This window comes from Mesoplodon bidens, assembly GCF_964165515.1.
Source record: "Mesoplodon bidens genome assembly, chromosome: 19".
Lineage (NCBI taxonomy): Eukaryota > Metazoa > Chordata > Mammalia > Artiodactyla > Ziphiidae > Mesoplodon > Mesoplodon bidens.
In genome coordinates, this window is record NC_138179.1 from 16223223 (window position 1) to 16241470 (window position 18248).

Sequence of the window (18248 nt, forward strand, 5' to 3'; positions counted from 1 at the left end):
ACCTTCGAGGTCTTTCTAAGCCTGCCCTGTTGGCAGGAGGAGAAACTGGAGAATCAGCAGGGGCCTTCCTAGAAGCGCATCAAGCAGAGCGGAGTCAACCCAGAGCTCGAGGTGGGGAGGGGCCCAGATGCCTAGAGTTTGCGATCCTCAGGCTTCCTGCTCTGATGAATTATTCACGTCCACGGCCAGGCAGCAGATCAATAATGCAGGAGGCAGAAACCCTGGCAGGGCCCAGCTTCTAGCTGACCAGCTCTGTCCCCCGGCTCCGGGGAGGGACCCTCGGCAGCCCTGTCGCAGTGGGGCGGTGTGGGCAGGCCAGTGGGGGCAGTCAGCTGTGCCCGGGCCTCTGCAATCCAGCTGTCCTCAGGGCTCCAGGCTGGGAGAGGGCTACAAACACAACCAAAAAGGGGAGGCCTTTTACAATCTCCGTACCTCCTCTGCCTGCAGTGGGCCCGCTGGGCCATCAGTACAGGGGAACCGTGTGTACCTGGGCCAACCCTGGGGATAGGAATTAATGCCAGAGGACAGGGGTGCAAGAGGCATCACAGCTTCTCAAGGTCCCTTCCTCACACTTCCTCCAGGGCCTAGGCGCTGGGGGATGGAGACCCAAGAGAACCAGGGTGTTAATTTTGACTGCGAGTAGAACTTTCCAACCAAGCAGCTTTAAAACACCTGCTTGCCTCCGCCAGCCCCATGCAGGTTCTAGCCGGCGCACGGGGTGGGGGTGAGGGGTGACAGGCTGGGAGAGGGGAGAAGGTCCTGGCTTCCTAGGGATTGGTGCTTTGGGGGCACACTCACCACCCACACATACCAACCACACGCACACAGGCCACCTTCTGCATGCTGCAGCCTCACAGGCAAATGTAACGGAGCGAAGGGCTAGTGTGCCCACAGCAGAGAAAGCCAGACGCTGACAGCGGGAGTTTGCCGCAGAGTAAAGGTTTATTACGGAGCACCCGGCAAGGGGGTGGGAGACGGGCCTCAGATCCGCTCCATCGTGGCCTTTGAGGGAGCAGTTTGTTTGTTCCTTTTAAAGGGAATAACAAACTGGCTGGGATTAATCATTGTCTTGTGACTTTTTTTTTTTAAGATTTTACTTTAGTTTTAATGGACATTTTGCTCAAAAGCACGTTTCAGTGGCTCAGTGTTAGGGTCACAAACAAAATCCTTAAGTCAGTTACTGTATCCCACATCAGTTATTTCACATTAAGTGCCGGTTGTTAAAAAAAAAAAATCAGTGCTGTGCTTGAATGGAGCACAAACAAGATAAGCATTTTAATTTAACAACAAAGTTAAACCTAGCACCCTTAAAATAAAATACTGTATGTACGAAAGTATTTCCATGGGGGAAAATTCCAGTTCACCAACAGCGCAAATGAATAGCAGCATTTTCAAAGTTTAAATTGTGTAAACACACACCCACACACACCCACCCGCCACAATGAACACGCACTTCTGTAGCCCCTCCCCACCCAGGGCGGAAAAGAGGTCCTGCTGAGTCTCTTTTAGATTCCGACTCAGAAAAGCTGCCCTGATTTCTAGGCCAAGGGCTGGGAAGACAAGTGCAGGACAAGGAGACCAACGTGTTTGAATGGGACCAATTCTTTTTCAGATGGGCCAAGTGCTAACACTTCCAGCCACCCCCAGTACCTCCCAGCCCAAGGGTGCCCGTGGTCACAGGCCTAGCTGGTGTGACCCCGACTTCAGTGGGGGCGTCTGAGTGCAGAGCTCCCTGCAGAGTGAGGAGTGGCAGCCTATGTTCCCCACAGCTGACACTGCTTTGCAAACGGGGAATCTAGGCCAACTAGGATAATTAAAAACATTTGGGATTCTTAACCCGTTGTGACCAAATGGTTCTTAAGCAGGGAATGTCTACATGTTAAGTCTTACTCTTCTTAATATTTTCAAGTATTAATGATTATTCCTTTCCAGTGTGGATTTTACATCACTCACAAAGTCATGTTTCCTTTCTCGTGAACACTCCAACTTTACCCTGAACCTTGGAGCTTCAGGTCTTACTTTCAACAGGTACAGCCAGATATAAAAAGAAACACTGAGAAACAGGCTCAAGTGGCCAAATACTTGCATTATAGTGTTAGGATAAGATAATGGCTAGATGTTTTTTCTAAATCATTCAGCATTTACCAACTGTCCAGACCAATGATCGTTTCCAAGCAGTTACGTTCTGATTCCACCTTCTCCACTGACCCATGTGCAACACGACTTATTCTGCTCCCAAAGGCTCGTGGGAGGGCCGGCTTGGCCATCACCGGCGCTGAATGGGCTTGTAGACGCAAAATGCCATAAGGATCACGGTCACCAGCAGGATGCTGAAAATAGTTCCCATCAACACCAGGTTCTGCCCACGCAGCACCACATATGGCCGGCTCTGCTCTGGCGGCTACACGGGGCTCGGGGCCTCCGCCTGTCCCGGCAGGAGGCTGCACAGTCCGAGGCAAAGCCACCGCCAACCTGGACGCAACATCTTCCCTACCCAGCAGTCTTGTGACATTTCTTAATCATAGTTTCATGAGTCAGGATGTCTCTGGTTTACAATTCCCAGGCCAGGTGGTCTGTGGCTCGGGGGTCTGTTAGCTCATCTTGCCCTAGAGAAATGACCTGAATTTGCAGGTTAATGACGAGATCTGTAACAACAGTTCTAGTACATTGGTGTTGATATCCACAACAGCAGTCTGAGTCATCTGATTCTGGTTGATAAATGTTCAGTTCGCTCAGGGTTGGGGTCAGAGGGAACAAGAAAGGGAATAAAGTTTTGGAGAGAGAGATCAATCATAAACTCGTTAAGGGAACTCTGTTAAAGGGGAACTCAGTTTCACAAACACTCTGGGAAACAGGGTGAAGAATTTTTCTGCTATGAGACCCCCCAACTTATTTGAGGTTTCTCTTAATGTCCTTCTCTTTGCTTCTCGGTATTGCCTAGATTTTCTCCATTTGTTTCAGTAGACCCTTGTTGTAAGAAAGAAAGGAAAATGGGACTTCCCTGGCGGTCCAGTGGTTAGGACTCCGTGCTCTCACTGCCGAGGGCCCGGGTCCAATCCCTGGTTGGGGAACTAAGATCCCACAAGCCGCGCAGAGTGGCCGAAAAAGAAAGGAAAACAATTATTATTTTTAGAGGGAAGATAAAAGACCTGCCCCCGCAGAAGGTACGGCCTAAGGGGAGACTGCAGCAAGTTGGCCCACTTGACTCGGCTTCAGGCGTCTAGCCCAGAGCGTCCCCAACTTCAGTGCACAGGGACCACTGGTGATCTTGTGAAAGGGCAGAGATTCTGGATCGGGGTGTGGCCTGAGCTTCTGCATTTCTGACTGCTCCTGGCGACTCCCATTAATGCTGAGTAGTAAGTCTCGAGGGCCCAGCCCCCTAGCTCCCAACTTCAAATGACCATTGGGATCACCTGGAAATCGTTAAAAAATCTGGAAGCTTAGGCCACACCCCAGACCACTTAAACCTGATTCACTAGGAGTGGCAGCAGGCACCAGCGTGGCCCAAGCTCCCAGGTGATTCCAGCGTGCTGCCGGGGGGGATTGAGAAGCCCACTCCAGACCCGCACAGCTCACTCCTTTACCTGGAGACTGAGGCCCAGAGAGAGGCCAGGGCTGCTCAAGTTGACACAGCCAAGGAGTGAAGGTTTGAGGCCTGGGCCAGAGACCTCTCCTGGGCACGCGGGGTGGTCTCCTGTCATGGGTCAGGGACAGGCAGGTAGGGCTGGGGATGGAGGGGAGTCTCAAGGGCCAGCCTGGGATGCCCAGCACCTCCCAGCTTCTGGGGAGCTCTCCTGGCTGTGCCTTGGGAAATTGTTATTGGCATTCCCCACGTGTATCCAGCCCTCACGGTTCACCAGGACACGCCACTGGGTCTCCGCCAGCCCTGTGTGCAGAGGGCTGTGTGCAGAGGGTGTGCAGAGAGGATCACCACACCATTCACAGGTGGGGAGTAGTCCAGGTAGAGAGAGGGCGCAGCCATCTGTGATTTCAGGCTTTCTGCATTGTGGAAGCTGCAGCTTCTCCCTTGCTGAATCTCAGACACATGTCCCCCTACGCCCTGTTTTAAAGTTTCTAAAACTGGGTTGTGTCTGAAAGATGATGCCAGAAAAACTTTCAAATCACCAAGCCAGGCAGTAAAGTGATGTGACTGTTACTGGCAGTGCCCACGTGTAGAGAAGGTGTCCAGACACCTGAGTGTTATTAAGTTGGTAGCATTTCACTGGTGGCATTTCATCTTAATTTGGACTCCCCAGGTGGTGCTCAAAATACCTTCGAAAAGGTCACATGCAGCACTGAAACAAGAAGCTCCAGAGAAATGTGACCATCACATGCCGGGCAGTGCAGGAAAAGGGCGTCAAAATGGCCAACTCCCTTGGAATAGCTTGCAAACTTCTTAAGGTGAGGGAGGAGAGTCCTGTCACCAAAGCTTCCGGGACTGTCCTGCTTCACGGGTTCCTGACTCTGTGACCTTGGGCAAGTCACTGGGCCTCTCTCAGTTTCATTTTCTTCTTAGGAAAATGGGATGACACACCTCATGGGGGTGATGTGAGGATTAAGTGAGATAATTTGCACAAAACATGGAGCACAGCACATGGCACATGGGAAGCACTCCCCTGACCCCTAGTCTGGCTGGAAGGAATTTCCCCAAGGAGATGCAGCTAATAAGTGGCTGGCCTGAACTCCCACCCCCTGATCTACTCTGCTGGGCTGCCTCTTGGGTCCTGGGACTCTCCCTGCTTTCCTGCCCCACCCCAGTCCTATGCCCTTCCCCCCACCTTCCCCCAGCCTCTTGCCCTTGGTGTGGGCAGCTCATTGTGGCCACATGGCAATTCCTTCCCTTCCTTCTGGCTGCCCAGCCCAGTGGCTCTGCCCATGTCCCCCTCCTCAAGCCCTTGCCACCTTCCACCATCAAGCAATCAAGTCATCCCTGCCTGCTTCATCCTACAGCCTTGGAAATAGATTCCCTCCTCCCACCCTTTCCCCACCCCACATACACACAACTAACTCTCACCTTCCTTACATAGGGCTTTGCTCTCCAGGCAGCAAAGCACGGCAACAAGAAGCCAACTTTGGGGTCAGACCTAGGGATACGGTCAGTTCACCAACACTTCTTCAGTACCTTCTGCATGCCAGGCACGGTGTGACCTGGGCCCAGTGTCTGAACCTCTCTGAGCCTCGGTTTACTAATCGGAACCCCGGGATAACACTAGCGACCCCCTCGGATGGCCGTGTGGATTTACCAAGGTTTGTAAGAGGCCCAGCACAGCCTCCTGCCCTCCTCTTCAATGCCTGAGGTCTTTGTTCAGAGGCAGAAGGAACGACCAAGGGAAGACCAGCATCGCTCCCCAGAGAAACTGAGGCTGGGTGAGAACAAATGGCTTGCCCAGGGGAATGCTTCATGGTGGCCATGGAGCCCCTGGATGGCCAGGCTCCCCAGTGCCCCCCAAGTTGTTTGGAACCCTTTGAACCCAGCAGCACAAACAGACCCCCGGTGGACGTGGACGGTCAGCTTTATTTCTTTCCACGCCGAGAAATACAGAGGAGAGAACTGGTGAGTGGGGGCCGGTGGTGGTCAGGGGCGTGGTGCTTGCTGTTCCCTAGGGAACCTGGGCGGGGGGCTGGGTCAGTGCCCCAAGCCAGGGGACCACTGTGTTCATGCAGCCAGTACTGGACCCACGAAGGCGCTGGGGTGGCAGGGCCACTGTCCCTTCACGTTCAGCAAGGCCCGGGGGTGTCAGGAGGCCTGTGGGTGGGAGGCAGCGGGGTCCCAGCCTTACCTCCGAAGGTTCCCATCCTCTGGCCCTGGGCTCCTCTCTGCCGGAAGGGCCGGTCTCCTGAGGCCTCTGAGCCCCATCCTTAGTATGACTAGAAAACTCTCAAGTCGTTCTGGCCTGAACGGAAGGATGCTCCTGCCGTGCAGGCTTTTGCAGCGGTCTGCTGCGGCTTCTCTCTTTCTCCACTATCCTGGGTTTGGAGTAGGAACCAGTGTGTGTGTCTGTGGGAGTGCGTGCGTGGCGGGCCTGCTTTTGTGGGTGAGACTGTAGATGGGGAGCCAGGTCTGGGTGTGCGTGACAGTCCTAGGGCACACAGAGGCCGCGGTCCCGCCTCTGCCATCATTTTCCCACGAGACCGCGCCTGAACAGTCTGGTTCACTGCTCTCTTCTCCCTGGGGTGCTGAAGCTGGGGACCCCTGGGGCCTGCCGGAAGACAGCTGACTCATGACCCCTCCTTCCAGGGTGGGGGCCGGTGAATGTCAGATTCATAGACCTCATCATGACTCCCCTGGCCTGACCTGACCTTGAAAGTGACACAGATACTCTGGGCTTATCCCCTTCTTCCCCCGACAAACACAGGCATTTCTATTTTGACCTCAAAGGTCCCATAAAGCAAATCCAGCTGGTCCCTCCTTTAGGGTCGGGAGAGGTTGGAGTTTATTCCCTGGGTGGGTGACTGACACAGGAATGCCAGCCCTAGAGGGATCTGCCCACGCCCCTGGGCCCTGAACCCTCCCCTCGTTCACACAGACCCTCCTAGAAGGCTTGGGGCTGCACCCAGGACCCAGAGCCCCTCCCGGCAGACAGAGCCTCTATGCTGACATGCTCCCTCCTCAGGAGCCTCTGAGAAGGGTGGGAGAGACGGGCAGGGACCCTGAAAGGAGGCATGAGGGTCCTGAACAGGCACAGAGGAATCCTTCGTGGCCAACTTGGGGCCCTGAGGACCTGCCCTCCCAACCTCCTGGAACCCTAGCTGCTAGGCAGGGCCTCACAGGGTGGGAAGGCCCGGAGCATCCTTCTCCAAGGGTTTGGGGGCTGAAGCCAACAGGGGATGTGGGAGCAAGAAAGACCAGGGAGAAATCTGAGGGGCCCTGCTTAACTCCTTCCAGGTGTCCCATTAGGTCCTGAGACAAAGGCCATGGTGTCCGGGCCCCTGATTCTGAGCATGTGGATGTGTACCTAAGCCCGGGTCCCCAAAGATGGGACCCTTCAGCCAAGCTCTTCCCTCTATCTTGAAACTCTCTAGACCCCATGAACAACAAACCTTCATAAAAACTCTGGCCCACGCCCCGGTAGAAGGCACAAACACCCCTAATGACCTGGCAGCCCATGGGAATTTCCCCCAGGGGTGGTCCCAAAGCCTGCTCCAGGGAAAGCCTTTGCTGTTTGTGGTTGGCCAGGGGCACAGCGTGAGGCACAGAGCATCAGATGCAGCTGGGCTGGGAGCTGGGAGCCCAGACCCCACCTGAGCCACTCTGCATGGGGACCCTGAGCCCCTCTGCATGAAACTCCAAGTTTGTGCCCCAGACAGCCAGGCAGGGCCTGTCAGGATGAGAGCTCAGGCCTGGGTTCATTTTCCCTGGCTGTCCTGGAGGCAAGGTCAGGCCCAGGGAGTTCTTGGTTGGTGCCCCAGGCTACAGCCCAGGTAGGGACTAGAGGCAGACTGCGTCAGCCTGGCAGATGCTCTGACACTAGACTTCTCAGCCGAGACGCTCCTGAGGCTGAAATGTCTGGGAAGAGGTCTATGGGTCATGCCGTCCCCCTTTCTGTCTCCACCAACATTCCTCTCGGTGCCTCCACCCTGCGATGGATGTAGGATTGAAGTATGGCTGTTGCCTCTTTCCAGAGCAGCTGCATATCCTGTGTGTCCGAGGCGTTCCAGGGCATGTGCTGAGCAGAAGCTTGGCCTCTGAGCTCAGGGTACTGGCTGGGATCGCAGCAGGCATGTGGCACAAGGCATGCAAACAGTCTTTTTTATCCTGCCTCAAGAAAAATACAAAAGATAATAAGGCCCGCGTCTTTTCTCCTGGTCATCAGACACGCAGGGACTGTGCTACCTCTCTCCCCACTGTAGTCTTGCTTGTGGGGCTGGTTTCTTCTCACTCTGGCAGTATGTGCTGCTTGGCAGGTCCCAGGAAATCGTGGGGATGAGAAACCAGCCAGAACCCTGGGGTTAAAATGCCGGGACGTGCCCCTGAGATTAAACCACAGTATTCCCTGGTTTCACAGTCAATTTCATTTCCTCCCTTCCTTTCTTCCTCTTGCTTTCCCATTTGATGTGGGCTGGCAATGGGGTGACTTGGGGGTTTCCCTTCAACTTTGTGCTTTTGGAGCTGGGGGACAGGTGGGCACTTGGCAGTCACCATCCTGTCCTCCGAGGTACATGGGGCATGTGGGTGTGGAGCTTTCCAGCGGGCGGGGCCTGCTTCTGTTAGCACAGCCCCCTAGTTAGTTTTATTTCTTCTGAACTGTAAAGAAAAGAACAGGTATGGCAGAACAGAGCTCAGAACATAGGATCTTCCGGGCCCTTTTTTGAGGATTTGAGTCTTTGTTTCCTAGCGGGAAATGGTAACGGGGTGAGTTGGCTGGGGGCTCCCGGTGGAAGTGAGCTCCTGCCAAGGACAGGACCGGGGCCTCGGTGGTTGGTTCGGAGGTAGGCACGTGGACCCCTGAGGCTAGAACCATCGCCGCTTGAATATTTTAGTGAAAACTAAGCAGTCCCCTTTGCCAGTTTGAGTTCAGTGGTTGTCACTTGCCATTGAAAGAGTCATGGCTAAGGTGACAAGCATCGGCAGAACAAAGAGACTGCGACATCAGAAGGTGATGCTGAGGCTCATACCCTGGGCTAGTGGGTCCCTGCTTCTCAGGCACCTGCACACCTGTCAGACTCAGAGATTATGGAACATGCTTCCGCTCAGACAGATGCAGTGGAGGACCTGCATTTTGAACCCAGGCAGACTGATTACAAACCTGAACTCTTCCCTCTCCTACGAGGCCAAGGTTCCCCATGACCCCATGGCTGAATCCCAGGCTTTCGGGCCCCAAGTTGAAAACTCTGTATTCCAGATCAGTGCCTCCCAAACTATAACGATTGGGCTGGGAATCTTATTAAAATGCAGATTCTGATTCAGTGGGTCTGGGTGGGGCCTGAGATTCTGTATCTCCTAGCCTTTTCTGGTGTCAGCAGCCATGGCTGCTGGCCCATGGAGCACAAATGGAGGGGCAGGGTCTTTAGGGGAACAGCTTATGTTGATCACCAAAGGGGCAGAGATACTTGGAGGCTCCCAATGTGAGTGTGTGGCGAGAGGGAAATGGACAACACTGACCTGCATAACCCAGAAATTCTCAAAGCTGCCTGGGCTCTGTGAGCAGCTGAGTGTCACCTTTGAAAACGGTCGTCCTGCTTGGATAACTTCCCTGGGCCACCTTTGGGCACTCACAAAAGTGTTGCTTCCTGACTTCCAGCACGTGCATGGTTTACTTCCAGCACGTGCATGGTTTACTTCCAGTAGGTCCTGGCTGTCTCATCAGGGATGCTGTCTGGCAGGCCCCCAGTTTACAAAGCAGAGTCTCATGCATTATCTCAGGTGATGCTCACAAAAGCCTCTGTGCTGGAGGCTGCTTCCTACCACTTTTGACGTGAAAACCCCGAGACTCAACCCAGGCAGACCCTGGTGCAGGACCCGGGACCATCAGAGCTGAGACTAGAGCTCGTGGCCTCTGACTCCTGGGCACGTGCTCTTCCCACGCCCTTTCCTAGTGATCTATTCTCCAGGCATTAGAAAGTCAGAAAGCCAACCCCACTCAGCCAGTCCCTGCAGGGGACTGGGTTGCTTTCCTTGAGTGAGAGGAAAAGGCTGTGGCCCACACATGCCCTTACCCTTCTCCCCACCAGCACCCCTGTCCCAGGGGGCTGGGCCACAGCCTTCCACAGTCCTCACACTGAGTAAGTTGGAGTGCGGCTGGGCCTCACCTGCAAAGTTGACAGTCACGGCCACGATGATGATGACGAACCCCATGATGATGAAGGTGACGCTGAGCATCCCGGCTAGGCGGCCCAGCCTCCGGGCCCCGTCCAGGTCTCCCTGTTGCATGCTACTTCGAGACTGCAGAGAGAAGGTGGCAGAGACCTCAGGAAGGCTGTCCTTGGGAGCCTTGGAGGGGGCCCCTTACTGAGCCTCCGGAACACACCCGGTCCCCACTGCGGCCCACACTCCAGCAGCCCCCATAGGGGAGAGGCAGGGGGCTCCTTCAGGAGAAGTGGCCTGGACTCAAGTGGCCAGACCTCTTGAGGAGACCCGTAACTAAGCCTGCCCCTTGCTGGCTGGGGACAGCTGGAATCATGACCAAGCAATGCAGGGCATTATCTCAGGACAGTGACGGGCAGGGTGGTATAGTGGAGACCAAGGGCCTGTAGGAACAACCTACAGAGAAGGGACTGCTCAGAGGCTGCAACCAAAACCACAGACAGGGCTGCCTACCTTTCCCAAGGCTGTAATGAGGGGTGAGACTCCATTATATCCAAATTGCTAAAAGCCAGAAATGCCTGTTCACTGGGGGTTTGCCCTGTCCTCTGACATTGCAGTTTCATTTAGTATTAAAAATAGCAACCACTTCCATTTATTAAGCATTTACTATGTTCCAGGCTTTGGCACACACATTAGTTCATTTAATCCTCCCAACAGCCCTATGAGGTAGGTGGTTTTATTATACATTTTATAGATGAGGAGACTGGAGCTAAGGAAGGAGGTTGAATAATTTGGACATGGTCATGTGACTTAAAAGGGATAGAGATGGGATACACACCCAAGTCTATCTGATGCTTCTTTTATCAACAACTGAAGGCCCACTGCCTGGGCCCCAGCATCCCTCATTGACAGGAGATCTTGCTGGATCGGGGAGCATGGCCATTTCTCATCCTGACCCAGAGGTAAAATGGATGAAGCCAACCTTGCCCTGGCCACCCCAGGGAGCTCACAGGAAACTGCGGTGCTGAGCAGGCCTGGGCCTGGACACCTGTGATCACAGCTCCTGAGGTAGAGCCCCTGATCCCAGCCCTGGTCCCAGCAGGCCCCTGTCAGAGCTACAGTGGGAAGGACACTGCTGGTCCATTAGTCTTCCACTGATGGAGTGAGTGGGTGGTGGAGAGGAGGCTACCGGGAGGTGGGGGAGAAAAAGAGGGAAGGAAGTAGAATTATTCCCTCCCTGCATAAATGCCTAAAAGGTTTGCCTTTCCTGGGAGGGACACACCATCCTTGTCCCAGAGGTAGATGCAGGGTGGGGCCATGAAGAGAATAGTGGATTCAGTATCCAGCTGATACGCCTCTTGCCAATTGTGTGACCATGGGCACGGCACTGTTTTACATGCCTCAGTTGCCTCATCTGGTAAATGGGAACAATTAACTAGACTCTGTCAACCTCATACTAGGACATGCTCTGCAGACAGTGAGCTCTAGCCAGGCTGTCAGGGCTGTGGGTCTCCTTCTCCCCTGGGGTCAAGGGCTTGATCCTTCACTTGGTAACCAGTGGGAAGACTTCAGATGAGGAGCTCTGAAGTCTGTTGCCAGGACCTGGAGACACCATCATGGAGACTTAACTCTCTTTCCACACTCTCTGTCTCTCCTTCACCGCTGCTGCTGTTTGAGTGGCACCAAGTATTTCAGCTCTAGATAAATAACTGACCCCTCCCTCCCCAGGGCATGAGAGTGTCCTGTGAGCTAGAAAAGTGAATATCACAAAAAAGCGACTCACACAAATGTTTTGGATTCCCAGTATATATAAAAGTTACGTTTATACCTTTCTGTAGTCTAGTAAGTGTGCAATAACACTGTATCTAAAAAAGCAATGTACATACCTTAATTTTAAAATATTGCTAAAAAATGCTAATCATCATTGCTCAGCAAGTTGTGATCTTTTTGCATTAGTAACATCAAAGATCACTGATCACAGGTCACCATGACAAATATAATAATAATGAAAACGTTTGACATATTTCGAGAATTAACAAAATGTGACCCAGAGACACAAAGTGAGCAAATGCTGTTGGAAAAACAAAAGGCGCCGATAGACTTGCTCGATGCAGGGTTGCCACAAACCTTCAATTTGCAAAAAATGCAATAGCGGCAAAGCACAATAAAACGAGGTATGTCTGCTTATAAAATGTCCAGAAGAGGCAAAACCATGGAGACAGAAAGAAGATGAATGATTGCTCAGGTTTGGGAGAGATGGGGAAGAAAAAAGGCACTGGGTTTCTTTTGGAGGTGAGGAAAATGTCCTAAAGTTGACTGTGGTTATAGTTGCGCTTGTCTGTGAATATACTAAAAATCATTGAATTGTACACTTTAGATGGGTGAATTGTATAATATGTGAATTATATTTTAAAGCTCTAAGAAAAACAACAAACAGGACTTCCCTGGTGGTCCAGTGGTTAAGACTTCGTGCTTCCAATGCAGGGGGCACAAGTTCGATCCCTGGTCAGGGAACTAAGATCCCATATGTTGTGTGGCATGGCCAAAAAAACCCCCAACAAACTGGTGATGGCTTCCCATCCCCGCCAGGGAGACACTCGCCTAATTACTACCATCACATAATAGCACTTACTATGTGCTGGGTGCTTTAGCACTTTGTATGGCTCATCTCATTTCACCCTCACACAACTCTATAATTTAGGTGTTATGCTGACACCCATTTTGCAGATGGGAACACTGAGGAGAAGAGATGTTTGAGTGACTTGCCCGAGGCCACAGAATACCTTGTGGTTTTGTCTAGTGTGGGTGTTTCTTGCAATGTGTTGTAAGGATCTGTTTACAAGTTTCTCCCCACTGGACAGGAGGCTCGTGGGGATTGGTGATGGCATCTGGTGTAGCACTGTATTCCCTGCCCCAGGCCCGGTGACCATCAGACCTGACTCAAGAACCTGAGGAGGATGTAGAAGTGCACTGGGGGTGGGTTCGGTGGTCTCACAGCCTTGGGCCCAGGTTTCCCTTGACAAAGGCAGCTCCTACCCAGATCACACCCTGCCACCCCCAGCAGGAGATGGATTCTAGCGAACGTTTTCTCCTGGGTCCTTGTGTGGATTCCCTCCGCAAAGCCTGTCTCTCCTCCTGGGGCTTCTCCCTGTAACCAAGAGGTTGGCCCTGCCCACAGCCACTGGCTGCACCCCTGTGGCCCAGCTCTGCCCCCAGCTGCCTCCAAGAGCAGCAGGCAGCACAGGAAGTTCCTCAAAGGCCTGGCCCAGCCCTGGCTCTTCTGCCCACACCAAGTCCCTGCCAGTGTCCCCTAAAGCCCTGGCAGGTGGTGCTGGATTTGATGGGGGTTGGGGAAGGCCCCCCTGGCTGGAGACTGGGCCTCGGTGAAGTGGATAGAGACATATGAGGAAATAAGGGGTTTCTCAGAGGAGAGCGGGGCAGCAGGAATGACCACAGCTCCTGGGGGCTCGATGACGGGTGACTCAGCAGGGGAGTCACTCCAGAGGGAAGCAGACAGTGTCTCCCCTCTCAGTGTACTGTCCCCTGCTCCTAGCCTCATTCTGAAAGTCACTCCCTGCCAGCCTCTCCCTGTGTCTCTCTCACAATCTCCTGGACCACAGAAGTCACTTGCCAACATCTACCAGCATTTTCTGTGGCTCCTCTGTAAGTAGCTCTATCCAGATGACTTGGATTGGAGATGATCTAAGGTAATTTACTCAAAACCCTAGAGCACGAGTGTGTGGGAAGCAAGGACTAGCCCCCATGCCCCTCCCTGGCCAGGCCAGCCATGCCCTCTGACACACGTGTGTTCCCACCCTTGGCCCAGGCCCCCCCCACACCCTGAAGACAGATGCTGAAATCGGTGCAAAGGTGAGGCCTAGAGGGCCCCAGTGAGAAGTTCCCCCCAGAGGAGCAGCCCTGGGGGAGCCGGGCCCCGGAGCCCTCAGTCCATGGCAGGGAAGCCACTGCCTGCTCTTGGAAACCAGAGCTGCCAGAGGCTGACGGAACACCAGGGGGGGGTGCCTGGCTCCCCTCCTGAGAACACAGGGCCCTGGGACCCCATGCCAGCTGCAACCTCTGCTGATTCACAGCGCCACTCAGGAATGACTCCTTGGGACAATGCCCCCGACCCCCGCAAAGGCAAGGCCCCCAACTTGGCTGTATTTCTGTGCAGAATTTAGCTCCACGTGGCTCTCTGGAATCCCCTTCCCCGCAGGGATGTGTGCAAAGTCGAGCTGTGATGTCCAGGAGCAGAGCTGAAGGAGGACAGCAAACAGAAGCCCTCCAGGCCCCTGGACCCCTCTCCAAGGGGGAGTAATAGACCGGCTGAGAAGGGGAATCTTCCCCCAAGCCCCCGGCACCCAGCTCTTTTCTCTTCCTCCCAGGCAGGGAGACTGGTGCCTGCAGGGAAGCATGGCTGCTGACCCCAGGCCCAGCCCCTGCCCTGGAACAAAGAGCAGCACTTACCATGATGGAAAAGATGAGGGGGATGAGGTTGAGGGGCCAGATGGGGCAGAAGCAGGAGGTGATGGCAAGGACGAGGTAATCTTTGGGAGCTTCTCTGTCCTGCGTGTAGGAGGTGGTGGCAATGGAGGACGCCCGCCTCGAGCTGGCCCGGGAGGATGCCTGGGGGAGCGAGGCCTCCCGGGGCCCCTCGGATACCGCCTTGAAGGGCAGACTGTGGCAGTCCTGCTCCAGGTCCAGAGCCCCCGAGGGGGACTTGGACAGCTTCAGGGGCTTGTCATCCTGGCCCCCGACCTCGGTGAGGAGTTTCTCCATCTCCGGCAGGTCCAGGGGTGAGACGGTGCCTGGCTCCTGCGCCGGGGAAAACTGAGGCTGCCCGGGGTGGGCCATGCTGGCCTGGGCCTTGGGCTGCTCCAGCTTCAGGCTGGGATGAGGGGCTCCAGAGGGACCTCAGTGCACCATTCCTCAGCCCAGACTCAGGGCCTACAGGGTCAGGGGCAGACGTGTCACCCAGGAGAGCAAGGGCCAGCTGGGGGCTGGGAGGGTCAGCTTCTCCGGGCCAGCTGAGTTCAGAGGCTCAGGCCGGCCTACTTCCCCATGGAGCTCCAGGAAGCTGGAGCCTTCGGTTCCATTCAAGTTTGAGGCCAACTTTGCTGATGCTGCTGACAGCACAGATGGGTGGGGAAGCAACAGAAAGCAGCTCCAAGAGCAGAGAGAGGACTGCTCTTCTCCCGAGTGAGGCTTAGGCTAAGTCAGGGAGGGGGTGTGTGTGTGTACATCACCCAGCCGCCCTCCCTCCCTGCCCTCCTCAGAGATGCTTTTCAATTCCCCTCTCCCCAGAGAACCGCCCAGCAGCATCCTGCCTCTGCTCCAGCCCAGCCCAGCTCAGCCCTGCCCAGCCCAGCCCAGCCCAGGGGGACTTGGGCCAGCCTCTGGCTTCCACTACTGACCCAGGGCCTGCTCTTCTGGGTGGGGGCTCTGGATGGGGAAGAAAGACAGAGTGGGTCAAAATGGGTGTGTCTTCAACTGTCAGGGGAGACTGAGCCCCCTGCCGCTCCCCTACTGGAGCAGGCTCCTGCTTCTCCTATCTGTTGGGAAACGCTGGCCCCTGGACCTACTGCATCCCACCTCGACCCTGACCTCCAACGCCCAGAGGCGTCCAGGCCAGAGCCTGGCTCCTAGCTCTGGGGGGGTCTACTACTAGTGTGGCCCCTGGATTCTGCCTGGACCCTCTGAATGGGTGTATGAGCAGCTCACCAAGGGGTAGGGCAGAGGGGCTATTAGGGAGGAGTGTTGGCCCCATCTCATGGCCATTAGAGCTTTCCTAAGGTGCTTTTAAAAAGCCAGCAAAGATCCTGTTTCAGGAGCTCCTTAGCGCAGATGCCGGCTCTGAAGGGCCCCGGTTCTGGCTGCTTGTCCTCTGTCTCTTTGTTCTCTCATGTCTCCTCCCTCCGTTCCTGCCACCTTCTCTATTCTCTGCAATGTCTTTCTATGTCCCCGATCTCTCTCCTTACATTGTTTTATAAGGTGACCTCGAACCACCAGGATGTGTGTGTGGGTGTGTCTGTGTGTGGTTTGGAGGAGGGCATAGGTCATGGGGGTTGGGGGTGGGAAGTTAGAGGTGAGAAGGGGTCTCAGAGGTTGTGGCGTTCAAATCCTTTGATATCACAGATTAGAAAAGCGAGGCCCAGAGTCATCTCAAGCTGTATCCCGATCAGATATCAATCCCTGGTCCAAGTCCAGGGGCTGGTTTGGAGCAAGATGAGCCATTTTAGTGGAAAGAAATATCTTTGGGTTGTGTATCAAGCTGGCTTCAGAAATGCTGCTTCCAACAAGGGCCGTGACAAGGCAAAGGAGGCAGAGAGTGTGAGGGGCAGGGAGTGGAGAGCTGGTCACAAAGGGATGGGAGGAGGGCTCCCCCAGGCCAGGGCTGGGGCAGAGGGAGTGAGCTGGGCTCTTGTGCCCAGGAACTTCCAGAAACGTGCTAATACCATTTTATTTATTTCTTTTAACATCTTTATTGGAGTATAATTGCTTTACAATAGTGTGTTAGTTTCTGCTGTATAACAAAGTGAATCAGCTATACATATACATACATCCCCATATCTCCTCCCTCTTGCGTCTCCCTCCCACCCTCCCTATCCCACCCCTCTAGGTGGTCACAAAGCACCGAGCTGATCTCCCTGTGCTATGCGGCTGCTTCCCACTAGCTATCTATTTTACATTTGGTAGTGTATATATGTCCATTGCCACTCTCTCACTTCGAGAGAGCGGCTAATGCCATTTTAAATAAGAGACCTCCTGCAGAGGGTGGCAGGTTGGGTGCCTGAGACCCCTAGACTCTAAGTCTGTGTCCAGCTTGGACAGAATTCCGTGTTACAACCTGGGAGCTGATTCTTGGGGGGGAAGGACTCAGGCCCTGTGGACCTACCGCTGCCCAGCCCAGTTCCATAGCCTCCAGCCAAATGTGACTACTAATCGCCTGAAATGTGGCTCATCCACACTGAGATGTGCTGTAAGTATAAACATATACTAGATTTCAAACACTTAGTACAAGAAAAAAGAATGTAAAATATCTCATTAATACACTGTATATAGGTCGCATATTGAAATGATAATGTTTTGGATATATTGGGCTACATAAATCATTATTAAAATTAATGTCACCCGTGTCTCTTTTCTGTTTTTAATATGGCTACTAGGAAATTTAAAACGTGGCTTGCATTATATTTCTATTGGGCAGCACTGGCCCGGAGGACAGAAGGAACCTGACATAAAGGGATTTTTTGACTTAATAAAAACTCGAAGAGAAAAGAAAAAGCCAAGAAGTCCCCAGGGTGGCCCACGGCAGCGAGGTTACCAGGTAGGCTGGGGTTCAGGGACTTGGGAGCAGGGTTTGCTCTGTCTGCTGTGAGATCCTCGGCTTGTGGTGCCATCTAGCGGCCGAGTGGTGGTGAGGGAAAGGACCAGAAGTGGGAGTGGAAACCAGGGGCAGGGGCAGAGGCGAGGACCAGGAGCACCGGGGTTGGGCTCCGGGGCTGGTGAGCCCAACCCAGCCACCTGCTCCTCCTCTGGCCCGGTCCTGCCCCCGCCTGCAGGTGCGGCCTCCCCACTCCCCCGCAACCGAGGTCTTCAATGGAGGCCCACGGGCCACGTTCATCATGCAAAGTGGGTTTGGCCTGCCCAGTGTTGGCTCAACAGTGTTTTTAAAAAATCCATTTCACATAAAAATGGGGGTTTCAGACTTTTAACATGAAGATCTGGGAACCCTGGGCCCATTTTCTGCAGAGCAGCAAGCAGCTGGGCCCGCTGCAACCTTTAGAAGGGAGGGCGCTGAGCTCCGGCTCCGACTCCGCCCTCACACCACCCGTGGGCCTCAGGGGGCGGCCTGCGCTGTGAGCGCCTGAAGCTACATAGGTGTATCGGCCTTTCTGTTCTGCTGCGGGCTGGCCTCGCTGCTCCCTAGTGTGGATGTAGGGAACTGAAGAAAGTCACTCCCCTCTCTGTGCCCCCTCCCTGATGGGCTGTGAGGTCTTGGAGCGGGCAGGTGTGTGACCCCAGCTCCCTCGCCCAGGGCCTGACTTGCAGTGATGGCCGGCTGGATGAACCAGAGGAAGATGAAGACGCCAATAAAGTGCCCAGGGTGTGTCCACACCGATGCTAAGTCCACCTCTGCCTGTCCCACCCTTGGTACACCCCTGGTGTGAAGGATGCTGAGGTGTAAACAGTGGAGTGGAAACTGGACAGGGTGGACAGGGAAGCAAACCTCAGAAGGGCAGGTAAGTTCGAGCTTAATCCAAGGAGAAGAGGTAAAAAGCCCCCCCTATATCCCATGGCTTTTTTTTCAGCCGTGTGGAGTTTAATTCCCCGACCAGGGATCGAACCCGTGCCCCCTGCAGTGGAAGCGTGGAGTCCTAACTACTGGACCGCCAGGGAATTCCCTGCAAGGCCCTTTTCATCCCCAGCATTGCCTTGGGTGTCAGGAAACCATATGGGGCTGACAAGGCAGGAGTAATTAAGAAAACTCCACTTCTCACTG

The 18248-nt window shown here is 54.2% G+C and overlaps 1 protein-coding gene and 1 pseudogene across 2 annotated transcripts; both read right to left on the reverse strand.

Annotated features, from left to right (window-relative positions):
- Positions 1-2252: 2252 nt before the first annotated feature.
- LOC308607347 lies at positions 2253-2485 on the reverse strand (annotated as a pseudogene). Its single transcript has one exon. The product of its transcript is annotated as an uncharacterized misc_RNA (transcript).
- A 686-nt stretch (positions 2486-3171) lies between these two features.
- On the reverse strand, positions 3172-14599 carry TRARG1 (trafficking regulator of GLUT4 (SLC2A4) 1; the record flags this gene model as incomplete). The annotated part of the gene is made up of 4 exons (XM_081219823.1): positions 3172-3413; positions 5672-5746; positions 9658-9883; positions 14213-14599. 4 exons carry the CDS (start codon positions 14597-14599, stop codon positions 3172-3174), a joined length of 930 nt encoding a protein of 309 aa, XP_081075949.1.
- Between the last annotated feature and the right edge of the window lie 3649 nt (positions 14600-18248).